This window comes from Doryrhamphus excisus, linkage group LG14, assembly GCF_037039965.1.
Source record: "Doryrhamphus excisus strain RoL-2023G ecotype Guam linkage group LG14, RoL_Dexc_Guam_v1.1, whole genome shotgun sequence".
NCBI lineage: Eukaryota > Metazoa > Chordata > Actinopteri > Syngnathiformes > Syngnathidae > Doryrhamphus > Doryrhamphus excisus.
Window position 1 is genome coordinate 12,976,110 of NC_136370.1, and position 26,943 is coordinate 13,003,052.

The 26,943-nt window shown below is 40.2% G+C and overlaps 2 protein-coding genes across 4 annotated transcripts in view; one reads left to right on the forward strand and one right to left on the reverse strand.

Moving 5' to 3' along the window:
- Positions 1–6,173, reverse strand: part of sobpa (sine oculis binding protein homolog (Drosophila) a) — a 34,714-nt gene extending 28,541 nt beyond the window's left edge. For 2 of the 3 annotated variants that reach the window (XM_078796054.1, XM_078796052.1), the window contains exon 1: positions 5,747–6,172. In XM_078796054.1, the coding sequence (XP_078652180.1) occupies positions 5,747–5,842 (96 nt within the window). In that variant the 5' untranslated portion in view covers positions 5,843–6,172. Of the gene's footprint in view, positions 1–5,746 lie in introns of all 3 variants that reach the window. The other variant, XM_078796053.1, reaches the window with a different exon arrangement.
- Positions 6,174–8,467: 2,294 nt separating this feature from the next.
- pdss2 (prenyl (decaprenyl) diphosphate synthase, subunit 2) lies at positions 8,468–26,881 on the forward strand. The gene is made up of 8 exons (XM_058090425.2): positions 8,468–8,976; positions 14,631–14,765; positions 19,421–19,619; positions 22,012–22,086; positions 23,663–23,836; positions 24,077–24,208; positions 24,319–24,351; positions 26,491–26,881. Exons 1-8 carry the CDS (start codon positions 8,729–8,731, stop codon positions 26,644–26,646), a joined length of 1,152 nt encoding a protein of 383 aa, XP_057946408.2. The 5' UTR covers positions 8,468–8,728; the 3' UTR covers positions 26,647–26,881.
- The last annotated feature ends 62 nt before the right edge of the window (positions 26,882–26,943 follow it).

Genomic DNA, 26,943 nt, shown 5'->3' on the forward strand with positions numbered 1-26,943 from the left:
AAACAGGAAACAGTCACCACTCACCAGTATTTAACCCAAAGTATTGTGTGAGCGTCAAGAGCACCCGGCCAAATCCATAGAACCCAGAATTCCCCCCTGAGCAAAACAAGTTCCAGACAAAACTGAATGTCCTCTCAGAAAAACAAAAGCATCTCTCTCGCTCTCTGCCTCACTTTCCTTCCTAGCACCCTGTCCCCTGTGTCACCCCACTACTTGGAGAAAGTGGGAGGATTATTAAGAGTGGAATCTAATCCTGGTTGGCGGATCATCAGAGCAGCAGCATAAACTTTGGCTTTGGGCAAGCTGGGGAGGAAGCGACAGCAATGCACCGATCAGCCACTGATGGGTTTTATACTGTATAATGTGTTTTAGGCAATGGGAATAGAAATGTTTTTTAGATACACATGAACGATTCTTCATTGATTTATAAATACCAGTAATTAATTATTGAGTGACGTACTTATGACGGGAAACATAATTAAATTCAGTGACGTAGTGGCAAAACGACGGCACAATGTAAGATCAGTCATCCATGATAATACCATTACTACTTCAACACGACGGAGTCCAGGTTTTTTTAAAATCAAATCTATGAGGGTTTAGTCCACATTCACTTTCTGCCTGCATGGCTGAGTTCCAAGACAAAAACACTGCCCAACAATTAAACCCATTCAGTCATCCATCGCTACATCGTTATTCGAACGCTGCTCCCTTACGCTCATGGTTTCTCAAAAATGAATAAATAAATTACTGCTGTTCCGTGCTTGACCAAGGTATATTATTAATCAAAAAATATCAACAGACCAGTTATGTGTAGTATTCTGGTGGCTAGGCATCAGTAATGTGTCCTTCTTCCCTTACTTCCACTTAAGTTTAAAACCCGTAAATCGGAGAGGCTAACTAGTTAATCAGTATCTTGTTAGTGGCGGTTGTCTCTTATGGGCCCGAAGTGATTCCGTAGCCTGCACATTATGGTGTAAACAAAGAATATTCAGACTGTCAAGGTGACTATAGGGGTGTTATTTCATGTCTACAGGGCTCTAATAATGTTCAAAACTCTATTTAGAAAGTTTTTCTATGCTGTAACTACAAAAATATTAAATTTATGAATATTGAAATGGGGCGGCATGGCGGTCTAGTGGCTAGCACGCAGACCTCACAGCTAGGAGACCAGGGTTCAATTCCCACCCTCGGCCATCTCTGTGTGGAGTTTGCATGTTCTCCCCATGCACGCGTGGGTTTTCTCCGGGTACTCCGGTTTCCTCCCACATTCCAAAAACATGCTAGGTTAATTGGTGACTCCAAATTGTCCATAGGTATGAATGTGAGTGTGAATGGTTGTTTGTCTATATGTGTCCTGGACTGGCTGGCGACCAGTCCAGGGTGTCCAGGGTGTACCCCGCTTCTCGCCCGAAGACAGCTGGGATAGACTCCAGCACCCCCCGCGACCCTCGTGAGGAAAAAGCGGTAGAAAATTAATGAATGAATGAATATTGAAATGTACTTCATGAAAATTCACTTATTGCAGTTGGGTCTGGAACCGCTTAACAGCAATAAATGAGGGATGGCTGTATTCTACTTCCAAAACGTGCAGTTACGCAACATCACGACTTGTCAAAGCATCTTCATTCATTTTCTACTGCTTATCCTCACAAGGGCTGCGGGGGTGCTGGAGCCTATCCCAGCTGTCTTCAGGCAAGAGGCAGGGTACACCCTGGACTGGTCGCCAGCCAATCACAGGGCACATATAGACAAACAACCATTCACACTCACATTCATTCCTATGGACAATTTGGAGTCGCCAACTGGTTCTGTCCTCTTTGCTATTGTGCAATGCAAATTTCTCCACTGAGGGACGAATAAAGTCATATCTTATCTTATCTTATCTTACTCAATAACACTGCTGCACCTGTCAATCATGTCGTATTTTGGCCCACTCCTCATGAGCAAAGTGCTCCAGCTGTTTCAGGTTTCCCACAGAGGTGTGACGGGATTTACATCAGCGCTCCTAGAAGGCCACTTCACAATAGTAGAGTGCTTTGTTCTTAGCCAATTTTGTGTGTTTTGGGTCATTATCCTGTTGGGAGTGATCTAAGAGATCCAGCTGGTCAAGGTGAGAAAACTCTGCTCCAGAATACCTTGATAGTCTTGAAATGTCATTGTACCCTGGACAATGTCAAGAAACCCTGTACCAGATGCGGCAAAGCAGCCTCCTCCGTGTTTCATAGTGGCTACAGTGTTCTTTTATGAGTATGTTTCTTTTTTGCATGTGTAAACATTTAGCTGTTACCTCCAGTTTGTCTGTCACACAAATATTTCCTGCAGTGTGAGTTATAGTGACCATTGACATGTTTTCTTTCTAAGGGCACCAATAATTGGATCCAAGTCTGACTATACAGAATAGTGTCAATTCACGTCAGGCATGCTCTGAATGAAGCAAATCCATGACTATATTCTGACACAGGTACATGTACATGTTTCAGTTGTAAGACAAATACATTTTGAACATGATGCACCTTGCATGCTGGCCTTTTTAAAAGTTGTTGAGAAAAAATATATTTAAATCCTCTGGGTTTCTTAACTGTTTCCAAAAACAAAAGTAACCAATGTGCCTTGCAGTTACCATAATAGTGATAACTGGATACTTTGTGGGTAGAAACCAGAGCAGGTCACACAACACCATGATACAATTCCCAAATCCATACGCCAACATTCCCTTTTACAGATGTCCCCTCCTCTTTTCCCTTCTCTCCTTTTTCCACTCCCCTACTCCTTCCCTCTGCTTCTGCCTCTCTGCTTTCATTTCCCTGTCCTTTCCTTGATATCGGATCCAATGGAGACTCTCAGGTTACAGTTTTTACAGCTTAGCCTGCCCCATGTATGCTCCATACATTCCTTTCTCCCCTCCATGCCCACTCCTCTTCTTGCTCCTGATTACTCACCAGGGCTTACTTTGCCATGGCACACATTAATCTGCAGCCAGATGAAGCAAACGCTGTCAGACTGTTATGATTTCCTGTGGAGTAAGAACCCTCACAAGGGAACATTGTGTAGCTGTGTGTGCGTGTGTATTTTTTTCCTCTTGCTTTGGGGTAAAATATTGAAGATGAAACAACATCAAAATATAGACAGGTCTTTTTTGTAATTTCGAGTGGAACAGTGTTTTCAGAAAAGCAACACAACCTCAATGCATGCATTCATACTATCACTTACTGTACATAAATTAATAAGTTACATATCTGCAGGTAAAATAAGACTTTTCCATGAAGGTGTTTGTGTGAGCTTTGATTTGAATATTGAGCTACCATTACCAACATGTCTTTTATTTGAGAAGTGTTTTGACACCTTAACCGCATCTATTCTATCCATTGACCGTATACTTCTTCTCATATTGACGGAAATTCTACAGTGTGTTCCTTTCCCGACACATCACCGGTGCAACACTGTATCTGGGGTTAGCTATTCATGGAAATTTAAATTTAAATGTAATTATTTCCCAAATAATTGATTATCTGGTCATTTACATAATGAAGCACAGCAATTCATCATTTGAGGGTAAGGATTTAGTAAGGACTAGTGCAGTTACAGTACTACTGTACACATTCTCAAATGGGGGTCCTAGTCCGCATTTGTGGATACTTGAAGGCACTCCTTGGGTACTTGAGAAAATTTAAAAAATGTAAACCACAGTTCAAATTTCACAGCTTCGCTCTCATGGCTTGCATACATATTGAAGCAAATGTTACATATTTTTAATATAAATTAAGCACAAGAGTGAGTAAATGAAGTAAAACTAAAGGCATTCAGAAGCGCATTCAAACACAATATGAATGATGTTGTGTATTCCACACAAAAGAACAGGTTTTTATTGTTTTTATTAGTTTGAATAATCTCATATCAGACCCGATAATCCCTAATAAAAACACAGGCTACTGTTGCCGCAGTAACCCACGCCAAGCTAAAACTCAACCCTGAACTCCCCGCGTCAGTTCCTGTCTGCCCGCCACTCAGTTTGGGGATACTTTTACAGCAATACACAAGTACAAGTCTATGAGTACAGATTCATGTGTTAAATGACCTATTTACTTTTACTATAATGATTGCCCACTCTGTGTGGAGTTTGCATGTTCTCCCTGTGCATGTGTGGGTTTTCTCCGGGTACTCCGGTTTCCTCCCACATTCCAAAAACATGCTAGATTAACTGGCGACTCCAAATTGACTATAGGTATGAATGTGAGTGTGAATGGTTGTTTGTCTATATGTTGTCTGTAGCCCTGTAGACAGCTGGGATAAGCTCCAGTGTACCCGCGACCCTCGTGAGGATAAGCGATACAGAAAATGGATGGATGGGTGGATTTCCTGCTGATTTTGTAAGTTCAGCTGAACAATGAACAAGTTAATCTTAATAAATATGACATTACACAACACAACAAACACGATGTTGGGCAGATGTGACATACGGTAATGCACTTTGTATAGTGAATGACTTCAGGTGCACCTGCACTGTGTGATAAGACCAAACACAGGTTTGTCTTGGGAAAATTCTCATGCCGTTTCAAAACAAAATTAACTGATTTTTTTTTTTTTTACACTGTAGGCATCAAAAATGTATTTGAAAACATTATTGGTATGGTGTGGTTTATTTGTTCAGGACTTGTTTTAAAAGTTACATTGAGGAACATCACATTTACACTTGCACTATTCAACACACACAAAAAGGGAGTACAAAACAGATCTTATTTAATCCCAGTCTTCGCTGTACCTATGACTGATAATTCCTTCACACTATACATTTAACAATGACATGTGTGTTTAGATTTTTACCTTGAAAAGTTTGTTCTGCTCCAATGTCACTCAGCATTTTCTAATTGAATGGATATTGTTTATATGTGTTGTCTAATGAAAATGAGAAGGAAATAGTAATAATAATGTAACATTCCCTACATTGCATTTGAATTGCACCGGGAAATACAGTTTGAGGCTATGAGACGACTGCATTTTGGAAAACTCCAAACATCAAAAGGCTAGCAACACTGTGCTTATCATCCCAATTAAAAATCTCATTTCCACAATTATCCCTATAGTGCGATCCCTGTACATCCACACTCAGGAGTGTTTTGCATGTGACTGGCCAAAATGTGTACAAACAATACCCAGATGGAGACAAAGCAGACCGCTCCTCTCTCTCTCACACGCACACAAAATACCAGCATCACTTTCTTTCTCCTCAATTAACCACACGAGGCTCAAATATCATAATATGCACCGATTAAAAGCCTCTAATAGAAACAACGTGTATAGAGGGGACCGAATCTTAAAGGCCCAACACAGGCGACAATGTGCGTCCACAGCAGACGCACATCTGGATCACACGCATCTGGTCAGGGGGGCAGACATGCACCCCAATGCACCTTACTCAGGCAACATATGGACACGTAAACGCATCACGAGCAGTGTTCCCCTATTGATTTGTCCTAATTGTGCGCGTGTAGCGTTGATCGTTATAATAGTAGTAGAGGTGCCTTCATGGTGCACGGGATTTTCTACTAACCATGTGTATTATACGTCACAAAGCGATAGATTCAAACTTATTGTTGAAAACAAAAGAACTTGGATAATAAAGAACCAAAACACATTTTAAGTTTCATGCCAGATATTACATTTAAGTGTATGATTTACAATAAGGGCGGTAGGTGCTTTGACACATGCTCCTCACAAAAGCGTAATAGCATGCAGACTTCGTTACCTTCATTTCTTCATTTATCTCCCTTTTCACGGGGTGAGCTGGTTTTCGGCTTCTTTTATTTTCCGGAGGTCTGCCCTCTTTCTCCGTTTCTGCCATATTTTCTCGTTGATACTTCTGTCAATATTTGCGGTGAGGTGGAAAGGAAAGGGGGGGTTACGACAAGCAGCTCTTTACAGTCGCCAGACGGCGGATGTTTTGTGGCTTTTCAGCGGCCCGTTTGACGCTTTTGATGCCGCCGAGGGCTCGCCGTGCCCGGCTAAAAAGTCAGCCATCTTCCACCCGTCCCCTCCGTGGTCCCAGCAGCAGTAGGTGAGACGCCTCTCTGTCCAAGAGTCCAAGCGGAGGTTGAGTGAGGGGGGCGATGGAGACAGGGGGAGGAGCCTGTGCTGAAACATTATATGACGTGTTGATGATCACAGGAAAGCTGTGTCTTCTCGCTTTCCCATTGAGTACAATCAGTGTAGTCACATCTAGGGGTGGGGAGATGGTGCAAAGTTGGTAGCCATCCATCCCAAGTAAATCCAGTGCCAGTATTGTAAATATGCAAATACAGAAGGATGGAAAATGATAAAAAGAATCATGTTATATTTAAAATGATGTGGAAAATTGATGATCTGGAACAGAATACACTCATGAACAATGTGATTATGAATTCCATGGAGGCCTTATGCCACCGACAAAGGGCAACCGAGGCGGCCGCTAACACACACTGTGAACAGACTTAACATTTTAATCCAATGATGTGACCTCAAAACAACACATAAATGCATTCTGATAGAAAGTTGAGTGGGTTGGGGTGTCCATGCAGAACACCCCGAGCGTGTTTGATAGCAATGGTCAGAGCAGAGAAGCTCGCTTTCTATGACAAAGTTCTACAGTAAAGTTATATTTTATGGTTTTTATCTTTTTACAGAGAGTCCAAAAAGGTTGCCCATCCCTAAGGAAACAGTTTACATTACATTGTTTGTATTAATTGACAATTAACAAGTAAAACATCACATTGAATTGCATGCAAGTGTGGATAAATCTTAATACCAACCTGAAACCAACCAACCTGTCAAAAGGCAAAAAATAGCACTAGTTTGATATTGTGTTACTATCTCTTCATGTATGCACGCCAAAAGGGCTGCAAATGGTTAGCGTACAGGGCTCACAGCTAGGAGACCTGAGTTCAATTCCACCCTCAGCCATCTCTGTGTAGAGTTTGCATGTTCTCCCCATGCATGCGTGGGTTTTCTCCGGGTATTCCAGTTTCCTCCCACATTCCAAAAACATGCTAGGTTAATTAGTGACTCCAAATTGTCCATAGGTATGAATGTGAGTGTGAATGGTTGTTTGTCTATATGTGCCCTCTGATTGGCTGGCGACTAGTCCATGGTGTACCCTGCCTCTCGCCCGAAGACAGCTGGGATAGGCTGCAGCACCCCTGTGACCCTTGCCAAGCGGTAGAAAATGAATGAATGAATGAATGAATGCGGTTCAAGCACACAAAAAGATGTTAGGAGTGATCATCCTACTCTCGGGAAGATCTTTGTCTTTTCTTGTACTCAGCTTGGAGGGTCTTTTGGGGTCTTCTGTGAATGTGGATTGCATCCTCCATCTAACCCCTCATCTCCATCTTCCATCAGCCATCCAGGCTTCAGCTAAACTTCGCCAGTCATCACCTGGACTCATTCTACTGGACATTCCTTGTGAAAAATGCTGGTGGGACTTTTTATGATTGCACTAATTTTGTCACTTTTTTGTGGCCTTGTTTTCCAAGTTTGCATGGTTTAAATGAGGGTTATATCCAAAGTTCTTGGATTAAGTGAGATCCACTGACACCAACAATTGTTTTCTTCACATCTTCAAAGTTATCTGCCATCAGGTGCCATGTTAAACTTCAAGTTATGTCACTTATCCTCATTAGGATCCAGGGGGGTGTGCTGGAGCCTATTACAGCTGACTTCAGCAGAGAGGCAGGGTACACTCTGGACTGGTCGCCAACCAATTGCAGAGTATGAGAGAGTGTGAGAGCGATTGTACCAAATTGAACAGGCTTATTCGCCCATTCACACCTGAAAAGTGGCTAATTGGGCATAATTAGGAGTTGAACAGGGACCAAGGGTTTATACATTTATTGTCGAGTGTTGAGTTATTTTGAGGGGACAGCAAATTTACACTGTTCTTCAAGCTGCCCACAGACTACTTTAGTACTAAGTGTTGTCGCTTCATTGTTATCCCATGAAAAGATATAAGAAAATATTAGCAAAAATGTGAGGAGGCACATTATGAATTAATCAGCATGGTTCGAATGACATGTTTTAAAGCTAACTTAAATGTGTATATTACAGAAATGTACAAAAAAATGAGAACGGAAGTGAGTGTTTCTATGATGTACCTCCTCAATGTGTACTTGACTGGTAATTCACAGTCCAAACCTCATTATCTGTAATAATAAAAAAATATGTCCAAATGTCTCCTTAATGTCATTTTCCCCTCAAAATATTAGCTTCACTGTAACATTTTGCACGCAGTAATGACATTGCATTGCAAGGATTACAAATTGTAATTAGTTAAATAAGAATTTCCACATTGTTTTCTTACTATTGGCCTCTCTACTCTTGTAACTTAAAATATACAACTAAAAAAATAATGTTTACAGTCATGTTCTTATCAAACTATCTGGCTAAAGCAACAAAAATACGTTCTGACTTGCCCAATGCCCAGTAGGTTGGGAGTTCCGGAAGTGACGTATTCGATTCGTAGAATTATGTCACGTTCGACGTCAGTAAAGATGGCTGCGCCCTGTGACAGGTCGTGAGTTGAAAAGCGGCTAGTTAGGAGACAGTAAGTTGTGTCTGTCACATATTAACCCATGAAAAACAATTTAACAGCGTGTCGCGATGAAAGGACTAAGTCGTAAAATGTCGTTAAATACTTGCCCGCCAGTTTAGACGGTTGTCAAGAAATGGTGGTATAGTTGGAACTACAGGGATTAGAATGATTGCGCCTACATGGATGCGACTGCCCTGTCTTGTCTGGTCCATACCAGCACAGCGGACATTGAGCCTCTTCTCCAGCTCAGGGCCATCAAACTGGACTAAAGTGGTGTCTGACGCCGAGAAGATTGTGGGTTATCCAACGTCTTTTATGAGCCTGCGCTGTCTGCTCAGCGATGAGCTCAGTAACGTAGCCATGCATGTCAGGAAGCTGGTCGGAACTCAACACCCTCTACTCAACACAGCAAGGTAACACCAACGTTTCCTCTTACCTTTTATAATTCACCTAAAAATGTCAATCGGAATATTGAGACCCGATCAAACTTCTGATTGAGACAAGTGGGTTGTACTGATCGTTCTTCGGATCATTCAGTATGCATGTAAATGTTATTTCCGGGTGGAAATTAGAACGGGGGCCTTGTCTTCGGGTGGAGGAAATAAATGTAATAAGTTATCTGAAAGAATGTAACAATTCTGTAAAGAAATTCTGTGAAGTTGACTATCAATACTTCTAACTACACTTTAATGTTGCCATAAAAGCATTGCAAAATGCTCTTCAACTAAATAAGGTTTGGCAACAGTTCTTGGTTTCACCTATAATTACAAAAATGGGAACGTCCAGGAACTCAGCAAAGATGTAAGAATGATAATAGAAAATGTATACAGGTTAGGAAAGTCATTTGGGTCAATTCCTAAGTAACTGCAGATGTCAAGATCATTGGTTCAAATTATAGTTTTGAACATACAAATTATTTGGATGTGTCACCAGGTAGAAAATCCATACTGTCACCCTCATTTGAAAGGAAATCAGTAAGGATGCACAGATACAACCCAGGAACTACCAGGGCTCAAGCCTACCATGAAGTGGAAACTCCCAAAATACCAGTGTCATTTAATAATTGCCTATTTGGATCTTGGAATTGTTCAATTCAGTTCAAAAATTATTAGACCATCCGTATTTCTTTGATTTCTTGTTAATTAAATGGCACGTTGCTGTTCAAGCTCTGCTTACACAAGAAACAAGCATACGTTTTGATTAGACAGTTGACGCACGTGTTTGATCCTTTCCACATGGACAAATTAAATTTAGCGAAAATTATCATGATTACCCATAATGTGCAGGGAAGTTGTAAGCATTGGACAAAGTTGCAAGACTGTGCATCATTTTCAGGTATTTGTTAAATTTATGTATATTGACGTGATCGCAGCATTGCAAATTCTAAAAGAAGTCATCACAATTTATCAATTTTATTCACTGTAAACATGGGAGCAAAAAGCAGTCTTTGTGAGCAATTGATAGTGATAAAGACCTTCAGATGTCAGCGTAGTTTGACTGATATTCTGCAGGTATTGACTTGGAGAACATACCTGTGTCTTTTGAAATAGAACCTCAAGGGTGTAATAACCTATATGCCTAAATCTGATATCACAATCCTTGTGAGTGTTGTAAAACGATTGTGTGTGTGTGTGTGTGTGTGTGTGTGTGTGTGTGTGTGTGTGTGTGTGTATGTCAGGGGTTCAGACCGCTTCATAGTCTGACTCCTGTCATCATTGTAAGGCTGGTTCATGTTTCCCACTATGTCTCTGACTTAGACACGCAGCAGATAAAAATATCTTTAATAGCAGACAGATAGGTCCCCTTGGTGTGGGATTTCAGTTTTTCATTTCATTCTGTAGAATTGAGGCCAAGTTAACTGCCTTCTGAAGTTTGTGGATGTGTGCCGTGTGTTTGTACATCTAGGGAACAGTGAAGTTTTGAAGTTCCCGAAATCTGTATTATCTGTAATTCTTTACTTAGCAAGCAGAGTAACAACAGAGCTTACAAGAAACTCAACAGCTTAATTAAAGTTGCGTGCAGGCTAATATTCCACTTACTGTTGTTACTCACTGTGTTTTAAAGAAAGTGCTAAAACATCACACAGCAATGTAGTAGACAAATTATACAACACTTTATTAGATAACCTGAATGATAAGTTGAAGTTGAATGGCAAAAGGTTTGCTCAGGAAGTGATCAACTACGCCAAAACTGATTGCCACAAGCTGAAGCCATTGAGGTTTTACAAACTAGCGTAGTTTTGTGTTTGTTCTTTAATAATAATCTTGAATGGACAGTTATCAGTACTTGGGTGAATATTGACAGATTTCATTTCCTGCATGATAGCGCCTCTTAACATTTTAATGTCGACGCTTGTGAATGGTGAATGTGAGTGGCCGGTCAGTCGTCTCGACTTAACATCCTGAGTTTGGGATTTGGTTTAAAGGAGCAAATCAACTATACAAAACCAAAGACTGTGGAAGATTCTTCTAGATGTATTTTGAAATAAGGAGTTTCTTTAAAAAAAAAAATCCCACAGGATTACAATCTATTTGTGGCAATGGGTTTTGGCGGGGAGGCGAGATGATATGTCTGGCATTGGTTGGTGACCAGAGCAGTGTGTGCCCAGCCTCTCACCCAAAATCAGTTCTGATAGGCATAGAAAATTGATCGATGGCTAGATGACGTCATGCTCAAATTTGCATGTGTGTGTCATTTTCGTGGATGCTGTGGAAGACAAAAAGTGAGAAAAAAACAGGAAATGCTAAATTGTTCAGAATATAGCTTAATTTTTGTATTTTATATCATAAGCTAGATAAAGCCACCTGGATAGCAGCATCAGCTTCTCGTTCACAAAAGTGATACATGATTTAATGTCTCCAAAAGTATCCAATAAGAAAAAGTCTCTAGATTTCTCAGTAGTCGAAAAACAGAACCTAGAGGGGTTGGAATACTTTCTAAATATTTCATATATATTGTTGCTAAGTTGGTGGTCTCTCCTGCTATGTCTTCTTATTCTCTGTCAGACCAGGTGCATATTTGACGTGTTTCGAAGCGAAAATACGATGCCATCTACTGTACGGTTTTGGAAAAGCAAGCAATATTCAGTCCCATTATGATGTGTTTAGGGCGAACAGGTAGTGCCATATCTATTTGGGACCGGCTGCTACAAATAAATGAATACATTGTATGGGAACCACATCCCTATATAAAGAGGTGTACATTGTGTATTGCTAAAACGACATGTTTTTCCTTTCCACTTGCACAATACTGTAACTGTGTCACAACCTATGGACGAAAAATATGCAAACTAGACTGGTTGCTGAAAAGAGGGTGAGTAATGACTAAGAATATTGCAGAAGGAAGGGACTGAATCACCAAAAAGAGAGTTAGCGTAGCTTTGCACTCTGACACTTTTAATATATGAGCATAATACAGTCTTGTTCCTTGTGCATCTGTAAGTACCGTATATATGCCTTGTGAAAATGCACCAAATGTATATATTTTTTCTCTGATGGACAGGATTTTTGCAGGTGTTAATTCCTGTTCCTCATAGGCTGGTGAAAGTTCTTGTGTCACACTTTGAAGAAGAATACACGGTGACCTGCTGACAACCTTTTAAAGATGACAGCAGCCCATTTCTTTCTCCTCCATCTATGCCACTATCTCGCTCACTTTCTCATACCATCCATGTCACATTCCCTTCAAAAGACCAGTTTTGATTGATTGATGTATGCTGTTGTGGATAGTGACATAAATATTAATCATCTCCAACCCTTAGGTCACTGGCCCATACAGACTCTCAGAGGAGGACAGCTTCATATTATTCTCTCTCCAAATCTTTTCAGTTTTGCACGCAGCATGTTCCTTGTTTCATTGTTCTACAGGGTAAAAACATTAGAGTGACCATAATTTCACCCTTTTAGTAGGGTGGAGAATTGGTGCTCCACAAAGTCATCTCTGTTTTTGGAAAAAGCTTTAGGGAAAGGTGCATAACTTGCACCTTTTGCCTGTATATGTTGTGTGTTTTTCCATTACCACAACACTGAATCACTCATGTATTCATTCTGTCTTTTTTTTTTTGCATTCTCATTTCTGGCCAAGCTCTTTTCCCACTATGGCTCTCTGCGTTCCCTCCCTCTTTTCATGCTCCATCTCCCACATCCACTCTGTCCTCCACCTCCCCCTGTGGTGCAGGGGTGGGTCTTAGAGCAGTGGGGTGCTGGGTTGACGGCGGTGGGTGGGAGTTGTGAGCTTGATGTCTGGGAAATGTGGGCATTGAGCAGTGGGGGTGTGGCCGCTTGTCTGCCTCGGAGCCCCTAACGAGAGCTTGATTCATTGCACAAGGGGCTCCCATAGGGACAGGATTAGAGGTGCTCTCTCTAAGCGCTCCCCCGAGACATTAAAAGGATATTTAATCTAGCCACCGCACAGGCTGCATCCATTGCGCTGTGTGCGTGCCCGTCTTTGTTTATGTGCATGAATTTCTGTGTCCATAAAAAAAATACAGTTTAGAACCAAAATCTATTCTCTTCCAGTATGATCTGTCTTGTCATCATTTTAATTGCCATACAATATACTATGTGTATGTATCACTGTCAAAAATGCTGCATTTTTTTTGTCTGGTGAATAAATGTTTATGTAGAAAAGGACATTTGTATTGTTCACCTCACTAATGGAAATCCTTGAGGGATAAAAAAAAATGTTAAAGTAGGGCTGCAACCAAAAGAAATAAGCGCCACACAGAGCTGGTGTGAGCCTACTACAGACATTTCAATCTTACGGAATGCTTCCGGCGGCCGCGACCAAGCCGCGATGGATCTAGTGTGAGCCCATCGATTTATAGTTGCAGCTTTAAAATAAAGTTTTGAGAAAAAAACTAACCTGCTTAATAGTCAGGCTTGGTTTTGTTCATAAATAACCACATCACATTCAAACTCTTTAAATTATTAAGTATTCTGTACACAGCTGCCAGAGGCCAGTGTTCAATCCAATGGAAAATCTGTTGGATGACTGGACATGCTGTACACAGTCTCACAGCCTGACAGACATGGCGCACTTTTACAGGGAAGATCAGAGTGAGAATCGCTAGGCTTCTCTTGATTTCATTATGGCTCTGAGGGCTGCAATTCGATCAGATTACAGATTATCATTGCAGATCCATAACTTTGTAATTAAAGTAAGATATTTCCAAAAATGCCAATAGCACAAGCAATTCTAAATGTTTCACATTTTGGAAATGTGATATGTTGAAAGTTGAGTAAGTAATTTAATAGCAGTAAGTCAACCTAAGCACTGCACGTTGTTGTAGTAGTAGTAGTAGTAGTAGTAGTGGTTTGTTCAAGTGGTGGTGACTTTGACAGCAGATCAACATAGCGCACTTGTGTCCATCTCACATTTATTATTAAACCAACAGTATTGGTGTGTAGTCTTTATTAATCCTGTCTGAGTGTTGTTTTTCTTATTTTCATAAAAAGTAAAAGAAGTGATCGTGGTCTACTGCTACACTGTTGAGTTTTGTTTTATTTTTGGAGTACAGTACTCCACAGCATGATTATGAAACAAGTATGAAATTTAGTATTTTGTCCTTGATCTGTTACACTGCATGCTCACACGCTGCTCTTTCTCCAGTAACCAGTCATCTAAAAAAAAAAAAAAAAAAAAAAAATTTTTATTATTTTTTGTATGAAAGAGAAACTATGCTAATGGGAGGGTGACAGGAAAGAAGGGTGGAATTTTCCTGGGTAAAACGGGAGGTTCCAGGCAGGTATGTGCCTGTCGCTATACATGGTATTTTTGTATTATGTCACAAATTCTAGCAGTATTATCATGCGCAGCCCCAATTTATTTAGGTAGTGAACTTACATTGAGCTGGATATGACATTTTCTCACTAAGTGCTTGACCTGCAAGGACTGAATAAATGACTTAATGCTACAGTAGAATTCAAAATTTTTATTTTTTTAATTAATGATTTTCTGCTCTCGTGGGTATGTGGACATATACATTTATCAAAACGTACACATTCCATTGTAGTAGAATAAGACATTTGTTGATTGTCCAAATATATTTGTTTTCTTTTTCTCGCAGAGGTTTTGTCTATGACAGCAGGAACAACCTTCAAATGAGAGGACTGGTCGTCCTGCTTCTTTCAAAAGCTGCTGGACCGAGCCACACAGCTTCAGATCTCTTAGCCCAGGACATGGTCAGTGGCATCTATCCCAGGTAAATCCACTCATGTGACTAACACTGATTAAAGATACGTGTGGAAGTATTAAGTAAAAGTAAGTTAGTAACAAACTGGTCATGAATTCATTTGTAGGTAAGGATGATTGTTTTATTTATAAAATATTATATATATAAAGACATTTACTTTACTGTAAGGTCAAATGAGGGTCAAAGGTGGGTAGATTCAATCATGCCGCTTTTGCTCGTTGTCTCCATGCTAATGAGCCATAACCACTTGTGCAGGGAGAAGATGGTTGTTTTAGTTTTTTTGTTATGAACTCAGTAATTTTGTCATCCTCCATATATTGCCTTGGGCATGCACGCCTGTTTTCCTCATCTCCAACTCCAACGGAGTGAGACATCTCGTCAGTTATACAGGCACTTTGTCTCTATGAGGGAAGGTGGGGCCGATAACATCCTTGCAGCAAAAGAGGGAGCGTTGTGAGGAGCAATGCAAAGTAACTTAGTAAACATTTGCAAGTATTTTTTTTCTTTTTTGTGGGAATATGAATAATGATTAAGGTGAGCCCATCAGCATGAAAGTGGTAGTAACATAAAAAAAGAACAAAACTAACTTGTCCAGCTCCACAGAACCTTCAACACAAACTAAATACAAACAGAACAGCGCAAAATTTTTTACGTTAGTCATATTTTTTTATTGTACTTTTCTTAAAATGTATCTTGAAACCTTGTCTCGAGAGTAACTGCTGTCTTTTCACGCTGCTTAGCGTAACAAAAGGAAGTTGACTAAAGTACAACATACTGTATGTCAGCATAAATGGGTAGATTTTTCATACAAATTTTTACCCCCTTGAGTGCCCAATTTTATGTCGACAAAAGCAGTCAACATGGTTGTCGATGTTGTTGACTAAAACAGGCGCTTTTTAATAAGAACAATGTGGACCCTGACTTCAGGAGTTAGGCAACATGAGGGCTTATGCGCGTTCCAGTAACTTTTGATCATAGTAATAGGTAGTATGTGATGTAAAATCGCTTCCAATATCCAATTAGTTGTCCTTATGGTCATAATTTATTTATTCAATGAGTAAAATTTTCATGTTATAGAAGTCAAGTGTTAGTTTACATTTCCGGCTGTCAAAAGGCCTCCACTTTTGGGCTCAGGTTCTTTCTGCCTTTCTGACACACATCATCGGGTAGCAGAATGCGGCTCTGAACAGGCATGTGGGTGTGTGCCAAGTGGTTTTTCCAGAAGTGACTGCTGCTGAGGTTGGCTTGACGTGTAATATGGATGCCTGAAAAGGTTCTTTTCTTACTGCTGGCTGGCACAACGCTTGTATGTTTGTACTGGAGCAGTGTCTGTGTGCAAAGGTCCTAATATTAGAATTCATTCCCATAAACTACATACAGAACAGGTGCTCTATCTACCCTGGTCAACTCATTTTGGTAGCTTGATGTTCCACTCTCGCCTTGGTGCTGGCGTCACCTTGTCACACCGGATCACTGACTTATAACATGCATTCACTCACTGTAGTGTGATGGACAGCCTGACCCCACACGTAGACGTGCATGTAGGATGACTTGATCGCCTCATTTGTGCTTCCTGGCGCTCTTCCTCTAACCTCTCTCGGGCTCATTAGCACACCTCTGCTGATGGCGAGATGGAAGGTGGGGGATGATTGAAACCTCTGGGGGATGGTGTCCTCCCTCCTGACAGGCAGCATTTGTAAAAGATTCCCCACTCTGCTGCCTGACACTGATGATTCACCAAAATATAGCGATGATTGATAGATGGACGGCGAGGATGGATGGATATGTTGATAGGTATGGTAGATCGGACATACAGATGGAAACATAGAGATAAGATATAGCATGAGGGAGAGAGACAGTCGCATGAATAAATGACTGTATATTCATATGCATGCCACTGAACACATCACACTGTCCTGTCTGATGGACAGTCCTCCTTTTTTGAAGTCACACTCACATCTTCAAGGCTGTGGTGGTAAGGCAGACATTCGAGGGAGGAAATGGCTTAGAACACTCAGGACGAGAGGCGTGGCGAGGGGCGTTCCAACTCAGCAAGATGGCATCAGTTGCTATGCAACTGGGTACCAAAGCTATTTATACACAGGCCCCCTTGTCCCCCTTTTTCCTCCCAAAGCCCCAAGCCACAGATCTGGACTGAGAGATAAGGTGTGGGATGTAGTGGATGCAGAAAGAGTTGAGCTGCCATCCTGGAGGCTAAACTTTGTACTTTACTTCAAAATCAGTATATGTTTTATCAAATAATTTTTTTTCTGCTTTATCTTTTAATAATCATTATGAGACACTACAAGCGTTTACTGAAGATAAAATGTCAATTAAAATGTATGAACATTTCATGAACTCCATACGAGCTATCATTTTAATACCTTGAGTTTGATGAGGTTATTGTGGGCACTCTTGAAATTTAATATACCTATATTATGATGCTTGAAGCAATTTATTCATGAACTTGTTACTCAATAAGAGCTTAGACATAGCAGAGTAAAGAGATCTGTTTTACAAATCTGGCTTAAAAATGCCCCATATTGGAATTACCAGTAAATTAAGATGAACAACTAACGCATCGTGAATTCTTTGTTACAGGTTCAGACTTGTTATATAAGCAATGTTTTAATTTACATTTCAAAAAAACATTTTTAAAGCATTGCAACACACCCTTTTCCAAATTTGGTTAGGCATGCATGCTCATAAATTATGTTTGTTGGCAGCTAATGGTAGCGATTTGACAAAGTTTAGCTACTAATAATAATAATACAGCAACTATTGAATGGATAGCCTAACAAAATGTTTAATTGTAATTTTGTAATTGTAAAAATATGCATTTTTTTTTTTTACTGTTGGTAACATATGCTAGCCAGTGATGGTGTTCATATATTTTTGGATTATTTGTTCGCAAGCTTCTGCAGGCTAGCATGAAAATGCTAATGCAATAGTTTGAATTACGATTATGCAAAAAAATGTGAATAACTATTTTCTGTCTTTAGATTTACATGTTTTAAAGATATTGCACCTATTTTATAATTAGTATTATCAGTATTATTACATTATTAGGCTCCTCTTTTATCAGACTCTCAACTGTAAAGAGTAATTTTACAAAAAAAGTAACTTCCATTGTTCTTTGTCGTTGTCCATAGGAGGTCCCAGAAGGAAAGGACTTTCTTAATGGAAATTAATAGAAAGATAAATTGTAATGGTAATGGTTTAATTTCATTTGAACATGCATCAGATTAAAATTGAGTGCATCACATAATCAGTTCACAGTTCCACATGTCCAAAAGGAGTAGGAAGAAGCAAAGCTTATTAAATCCTACCCCTCCATCTGGTACTTTTACAATCAGTAACTGTTACATTTGTTCACTTCCTGCTTTCCATAATACAGTTTAAGGTTTTGTTTTTTTTCTTTTCTTTTTTTAAAGTAATCTCTCAAGTCAAAAATATGACCTGCTCGCTCACTGGACAGAACATTCATGCATGTATTAAAGACAAGTCAAAAGAAAAGTCAATGAATGAATGCAATTAATAGTCCTAGAAGCCAATGAATGATAGTTCTTTTGTTACATTGGTTATGGGATGCAGCTCCTCAAGTGAAATGTAGAATTTATCATCATTTAGAAGTTACATTACATTGCAAGAGCTCCAGTGTATTAGTGCAACAGTTTGCATCATGTTAATGCAAGATAACTGCTCCAGTTTGACTATTCAGTCCTCGTGGCTGTTTTATCTTTGGTTATGTTCTAGCTGTCTATTGAACTTGGCTACATTTTACAATGATATTTTAATGAGCCACAACTGTTTTCTCTCCTTAACAATGGTTGAAAGCTGTTACGATTTTGCCCCTTATGGCACCTTGATAACAAGCAACTGTCAAAACATCTTTTCCACACATTTGAAGCTTGAACATATTAACTTTCCTCAAGGGAGAGTATTGTGTTAAGTTGTAACACTCAGCATAGAAACCAGACAGACAATGTGTGTGATTGAGAAAAGCAAAAATAGATCACATTATTGCATGTTAATCCACATCTTTTTTTAAAAAAAAAAAAACATGGAAGACATGGAACACGGCAATTACCTGGCTACATCCAAGATTTGTGTGCGTGCGTTTGTGCATCTCTTTGTGTGTGGCTCATCAGTTTCTCACTGTGGCAGAAAAAGGTAAGTGGCTATCAGGGCACCCGACCCTGTCTGGATGAATCCCTTCTGTCGCAACACCGTGAGCACCTTCCATATGGAGAGGAGCCTAATTATCCCCCACCAATGACTGAATCAACATTTGATTATATCCTCCCCAAGGCTCCTCTGAAAGGCTCTATTCAGAGATGTGCACAATCAGAAATGGCTATTTTATGCTAATGATAAATGTATTTTAATTTTGGACACTGCTCACCAGAAAAGCAAATGTATTGTCTTTAATTTTAGTACAAGACGAAGCACTGTTCTAAAAGGGCATTGCTATTATAAATAGTGTGATAACTGATTCAAGGTAGATATTGAATATTATGTTTGGTGATCATACTTGCTGCATATTTTCCCGGTAGGACAACAATCAAGCTTTCATTGCAAAAGCTTTCTAAATGTCAGATCTCTGGAACGCTTCTCCTTAAATCTGTTTGACTTTTTGAATTTTTATTTTTTGTCTTTCCTAGCCAGCGAAATTTGGCAGAAATCACAGAGTTGATCCACACGGCTTTCCTGGTGCATCGTGGGATTGTCAATTTGAAAGAATTGACTGCTTGTGATGGCCCATTGAAGGACATGGAGTTTGGGAATAAAATGGCTGTCCTGAGCGGCGACTTCCTGCTTGCAAATGCTTGTACTGGACTAGCCCAGTTGAACAACACTAAGGTAATGTGTGTGTCATCAAAAACATTTAACTGTACCTGTGAGTAAAAAGTGCGGTAATACAGTACAGTGCCATTTACTCTTACTTTGAGTCTACGTTTTAGCATATTTCCACAGCATTTCAGTCTAGCTTCAGCTTTTGAATGGCCCCTGTGTTCATTCTAAATGTACATTTTTGTAACTTTTCAAAGCTTTTCAGTTTTGCTTCAGCTTTTCTGCATTCACGCTCTTAGCAATGTCTGCTAAGATCGCATCATCTAGTTAGAAAAGTTCCTTATAAATTCCTGTGGTGGCAGGATAATCCATTGTGAAAATATGTACAGTATGTAGTGTAATGAGGTATCTATATAGCTATCAATATATTTGATTTCAATGTTTCAAGTAAAGATATATTAAAAAGAAATTCACCCAGCTGGTGAAATGTTATAAATAATAGTTATGTGACATTTAAGTGATTCAGGTGTTCTGGGAAAAAAAAATGTAGCCGTGAGAGGACATTGAATAAAAGGGTTAATTGAAAGCTGTAAACTATCATCAGTGTACATTCTCTTGTTGATCAGTTGACCCCAACCTTTTCTTGCCTTCGTCACACATCTTCATCATCTTGCAAGCCTCTTCATCAGCTACACTTTCCATACAATAGGCTATTAAGCCGTGCTATTTAAGGGATGAACGTTATAATATGGATTCTGTCATGTGGATTATTAGTCTTATAAGTTCTAAGTCTTGCATATTTTGTTTGTGTTAAGTTTTATCTCATGTACGTTGAGTCATTTTGCCCTTCTTTTATATGTACATAATAATAATAATAACACATTTTATTTGTGTAGTGCTTTTCAAAATACTCAAAGACACTTTACAGAAGAATGGAGTTGAACAATACATTAAAATACAACATTCATTCGTTAATACACAGTTAAAACATGAGAAAAAGCGGGGCGGGGCACTTGTGGTTTTAATTGAAATAGCCGTGGATCACGTTATTGACATAATTTTCAAGAAGTGGCTTTACACGACTAATTTACTATGTTACTATGATCTGGAAACCTACAGGAAAACACAACTAAAATGACATTTTTTGTAGTCCGACCAGTAACATCTGTTCAACACAAAAACCTGCAAATTGGTTATCAGAGAGCATTTGAAGGCTTTGAGATAGCGTAAGGCTGTGATGGAGACCGGGTGTCATGGCCTTGAGAAGTAACCTATGCCGTTACTTGTGTAAACTGTAAAGTAATCTCGCCCGGCAGCTCTGGTTTCTTCCCTTTTGCAGGCCCTGTCGGCAAAACACGATCCGGCTGGATTTGGGAATGGAATAAGGCTGAGGCCGAGCGAGAGCTTATCTGATACTTTCCAAAAAAAGCCCACCTCACCGGGCCCCCACTTCCCAAGACAGGCAGAGACACCAGAGTAACACTGTAGGCACATTGTCCTTTCTGCTCAGTGGGTGAAGCTCGGGTTTCCTCAATATTTTCCCCCGATGGATTCTGTTACCCTAAGGGCACCGCAAGCATTAGCATCACCAGACTTTTCTGATCAACTAAGGATGTCTGGATTGAGCTCAATGACCGGTAAATGTGTCTTCAATTATTCCTATAGTTTCTGTTGTGAAAATTCAAATCAGCCTCTCATGTGACAAGCAAACAAAGAGCAGTGATTCTGGAAGCTAAAATGTAGTCATGCATGCCCCCTGTAAGAGGAAATTGGCAACTGCAGTCTCGAACAAAACAAAATAGGAAACCTTGAGAGTTGCAGTGAGGACTGTGATGCCTCTGCAAATAAATGCATGTCGAAATATTTTTTTTTTCAATAAAACATACATCCAAACATAGCCAATATGCAGGGATAATTGTGTATTACAGTGAAATGAATGTCTGCTTGTTCCATCTCATTATACTCCTTAAAGCTTCACTCCATCCTGTTATAAACTAAATGTGATCTGCCTCTGATGGAACAAAATACATGATGGAACACCACCATCGCCATCGTCATTATTAAACTTGCCTCTGATTAATTCCACAAACCTGTTGATTAAATTAGAGCACCGTATGCCTCTTAGTCAGACGAGGCAAATTGCATTATATCTTGGATTCACTGACTAACTTGTCAAAGTTGAAGAACCTTATTTACCTCCATGTTTCAGGTGTGATCAGCACTAATGTCTTGAATGGCACTTATCGATTCAGCGCACACTTCAAGCAGGATGTGATGATCATTGTGTAGGTCCTGTTTGCAATCTTAGTGATTAAAGATATGTTGTCACCTTGTCAGTTCCTCCACCTGTTGCCATGTCGTTTATGTTCTTGACCTTTGTTTTCTGTCGCTGAGGGGGTTGGACAGGGGGCATTTGAACCCAAATTGCTGCTTTGCTTTATGTTTTTGTTTTGTTCCACAGGTTGTCGAACTGATCTCCAGTGCCATTGGTGATTTAGTTCAAGGAATCTACTCTGAGAATTCCAACAACAATGAGGTAAATAGCTGTCTTTATTCTTAGTTAATGGAAGGAATGCAGTGATAACAGAAAATGATCTTTTTTGCAAGGTGAAATAGAACACTCACAATGATAATCTAACAATCTAACACGATACAGTGGAACCTACTTAAGTCAGTCCCACTTAGGTCGCCAACTTGTCTATGTTGAACAACTCATTAATTCCTCATCAGAGCCACGGTGTATATACATTGCATTGCAAGTCAAATCACTCTTGTACAGGGTACTTAGTCTTCATTCCATGTGACTACTTGAGGTATTGAGGTGGTACTCATACCACCCAGCGCACAGACTGTTTGCCCTCCTACCCTCAGGGAGGCGCTATAGGAGTTTACGGACAAGAACCACCAGGTTCAGGAACAGCTTTTTCCCAACAGCTGTCTCCTTGTTGAACTCTGCCCCCCTCATCACTTCATTGCACTACTTCATTGCACTATTGTACATATTGCACTATTGTACATGTTACTGTAATATCTTGTTGCATTCATAGATCATACTGTTTATAATTTATATAATCTGCAATAACCATACTCTAGTCACTTCATTGCAATACTGTACATATTACTGTTATTATATATTGTCACATCCATACTGTTTATAATCTGTATAATCTACAATAGCCATATTATAGTCATTTATATCCCTGTACATATCCTCACTGTATTATAGTCATAGCCTGTTATAGTTTTTTACATAGATCTGTCCATTTTTTTCTACATTTACTTGTTGCCCTGTACCAGTGACATGAGCAATAACAATAAATCTAATGGATCTAATCAATTAATCTAATCTATTATGTTGTCTGTACTGTTTCCCCTGTTCATTGAATGTTGTATATTATCAAATGGTTATGGCCTCAAATCCCCATCATTTGTGTGTCATGACTCTCAAAGTAACTGCACTGTCGCTGGTACTCCTTTGAGGAAATTCACCCATTTGCGTTTGCTTGCTTGCTACTCCACACAACGCTCATTTGCAGCACTCTTAGTGTACACTCACTAGTGCCTCGCCTCCCCCCACTGGGACAAAGACACTGAACGACTGGCAGGAGGGTTCGCTCATTCCATTCATTCCGCTTTCGAACCAATGCTCTTAGGTTTTGAGGCAGATGCACAGTGTGTCTTGTCATCTAGCCTGTTTCATAGAGCGAGCAGGAACACGACTACGTATGCACATGTCAATATATCGAGGCCGGCAAAAGTATCAAGTTTGTTTTTATTTATTGTCTGGTTAATTGATTTATTGATTATTGTGACATAACTAATAACAACATAATTCTAAGCCCAGTTCACATCAACTTTTCATCAATGCAGGAGGTCTATAAGTACAGTAGTTACTTGAAAACTAACATTTATAGTCATAGATTTTGGATGTTCTATGTTTAAATTGATGTCATTAGCATTTTGACAGGATGATTCATGTTTTTGTATAACAACTGATATATTTGCATGTCAGCTTTACATAGTAGTAGAATGACTTGTTCTAGGGTGTCACAGCCATGTTGCTGGCCAGTGAGAACTCGACATCCATGCCATCACATCCATGTTTTTTGCAGGAGAATAATCTCACCGATGGTGTGGACACAGCAGCATGGGAGGAGCAGACATTCCTGTCTCACGGGGCGCTGTTGGCTAAGAGCTGCCAAGCCGCCATGGAACTGGCGCAACACGACAAAAAGTCCCAAAGATTGGCCTACAAGTATGGAAAACACTTGTCCCTAGGTCACAAGGTTAGTTCAACATTTTACATCTGCTCTTGCTGTAGCCTGCTGCAGGCCTGTGTAACTACATAGGATTCCAGCATGGGTTGATATCGAAAATGAGCGTTTTTAAGAACCATGTTCATCTCGCTAGCTGTGTAGGGCCATCCGCCATGCTGCTCTTTAACAAGGCCACCTGGAGTATAACTTAGCATCATTCAAAATGTCATCACTGGGCTTGTTAAACTGCCTCGCTTTTCTCCCCCCCAGCTAAACTCTGACCTGCAGCCATTTGTGAAGAGCAACATGGGAGAGCAGATGGCCTTCAGCTTTAGCGCCGCCCCTGTGGTTTTTCACCGTCACATTGTTGGCCAGGAGCGATGGCAGCAGCAACTACATCAGGTACTATGAGGTTGGCCCGTGACACCAAATGCAGTAACTTGATAGAGTTTCAGATTGTTTGCTGCGACTACTATTACTATTATATAACTTTTTCTTTCCTTTTTCATCAGGCAAAAACAAGAAACCAACTTGATTACTCAAAAGTAAGGATCATTGTTTCCTTTTTCTCAAAATAAGACAACATATGCAAATCCCCAAAAGAGTTACTGGACAATTTTACTGTCATTATTGTGCACTTTCAATGTCAGTGCAATAGAAGAGGGGAACCATGGGTGGCAAGAAGAGTGGGATGTTCCAGAGGAGGGGTCCGATGGTGTTTGGGAGGGTTATCTAGTCCTGTCTGAAACCAGAGCAGGATAGATTAGTTACCAAAGCCTATTTGTGGAGGAGACACTGAGGCTCGAAGACGCATTGTGGGGCAATCTCCTTGAGCTGGAAAGGGCACATGGGCCAAAGTTTTCATGGAAGGAGAAATGATGCGACGGGGTTGATGACCTTGAACCTGTTATTTTGAATTTACCTTCTAAATCAGAAGTGCAACCCCTTGTTTGTTACTGGCTTGCACGTAGTAGATATCAAATTAAACAACAATAAAAATACACAGTGAAAATGAAGTTAGATAGTCACAATATCAAGACAAACAGCTTAAGTGGTCATACTAATAAGTCATAACGCAAGGCTTTGACTTTAAATGTAAATAATAAAAGACACCCCGTTAGCGTGTTTTGAAATTTACGCCATACTTTTTGCCCTGGTTTGCGTTCATGTTTTGGTTACAATACGCTGTGTGTCTTGTTGTGTTGTTAATACAGTTTGTGAGTCCAACCGTGTGTTTACAAAGTGCCTCTGGTAGCATCCTTTGCTAGCTAACATGGCCGAAATCGGTTGCCATTTTTGTGGTGGAAGCGGTTAATTAATTTGAAAATCCTGATTATTCATTCATTCAATTTCTACCGCTTTTTCCTCACGAGGGTCGCGGGGGGTGCTGGAGCCTATCCCAGCTGTCTTTGGGCGAGAGGCGGGGTACACCCTGCACATATAGACAAACAACCATTCACACTCACATTCATACCTATGGACAATTTGGAGTCGCCAATTAACCTAGCATGTTTTTGGAATGTGGGAGGAAACCGGAGTACCCGGAGAAAACCCACGCATGCACAGGAGAACATGCAAACTCCACACAGAGATGGCCGAGGGTGGAATTGAACCCTGGTCTCCTAGCTGTGAGGTTTGCACGCTAACCACACGACCACCGTGCCGCCCAAAATCCTGATTAATTTGATTAATTTAATGTTTAATCATTTGACAGCCCTAATTATTGTATATTCTGTCTCCTTATTGTATGCACTAAAAAAAAGCACTTTGGTCAACCCATGTGCTTGAGTACACTTGGATTGGATTGGAAAGGATATGAAAAGTTCTCCATTCATCCATTTTCTTATTCTTATCCGAGTGCGGTTTGTGAGGGCAGCAGTCTCGGTAGGAAAGTCTATACTTCCTGTTTCCTGATCACCTCTTTGGAAGAGGTGGACACAGAGGCGTTCCCAGGTCAGCTGCGAGACATAATCCCTCCAGCATATCCTAGGTTTGCCTCCTCCTGGTTGGGAATACCCCGAACACCTCACTAGGGTGGCATCCGGACTAGATGCCCGAGTCACCTCTACTAGCTTCTCTCACACACAGTGAAGGAAGAATGGGTGAAATGTACTTATTTTGCTAAGCAGCTGGTGTGAAGTGAGAGCACAAAGAGATCTTCTAAATGAAATATAGAGTCAGGGTGAAGCTGAGCTGAAAATCTGCTCTTTTTTCAGGAAAAAATGCCCACAGAGCTTACCATTTCTGGAATTTACATGCGAAAAGAAATGCAGCAACACAAGCAGCAGGCACAGAAAGACATCAAAATCACTATGTGAATTAAAGTGCTTAGTCGGGGCTGATTAAATGTATTTTTAGTATTTCTCATACTCTGGCTTTGCCCTTTTTTGTGTATGTAAATATTCATGTTGCCTCATTGAAATAGGAAACACGAAAACAGAACTGTACTGGAACAAGGTAAAGACAAATATAATTGTAAAAAGTATGTTTTGTGTCAGGTTCTTCTTTTCGAACATATCATTTTGACACTATAACGCCCACGATTGTTGTTTTTGTCGAGTGGTTCACAGTTACTATGCTACTGTAAGTTTTGTTCCTGTACTGTGCTGGTTTGTTTTCAAGATGCATAGCAAAACGAGCGACACAAACATGACAAGTTAATATGTGTTTTGATCTCTTAACAGCTTGTGGCAACGGTGAAATCGGAGAAAGGCGTGAGCTTGGCGGTCAACTTATGCTGTTACCATGGCAACAAGGCTGTGGAGGCCATCCAGGCTTTCCCCTCCTCCGAGGCTCGAGCCGCCTTGGAAAACATCGCCTCGGCTGTCACCAAATTCTGACCTGGATTCACTCAAATGCACACACACACACAAACACACACACACACAGACTCGTGACTGGTGCTACTCCAGTGCCAGCAAATGAGAGCCACAGAGGAGATGACATGAAGAAAACAAAATGTAATTTTAAAAGGAATTAATTAAGCCAGGTGCTCTCAGTTGGACTGGATAAACATCATGTGCTGCAACAGCATTTATTTTTTAAATTCCTGGAATAAAAATGAAACAGTGTCAAGCTGTGAGTTACCTCCCATCTTGGCCTGCATTTTAAACCAGTTTATTTTTGCCAAGCTTATG

Excerpts from the sequence above, each read along its gene's own strand:
- pdss2 (XM_058090425.2), top strand. The coding sequence starts at position 8,729 with ATGATTGCGCCTACATGGATGCGACTGCCCTGTCTTGTCTGGTCCATA. Across the intron at positions 14,766-19,420 it reads GTCAGTGGCATCTATCCCAG|CCAGCGAAATTTGGCAGAAA; the intron begins GTAAATCCACTC and ends TGTCTTTCCTAG. Across the intron at positions 24,352-26,490 it reads ACCAACTTGATTACTCAAAA|CTTGTGGCAACGGTGAAATC; the intron begins GTAAGGATCATT and ends ATCTCTTAACAG.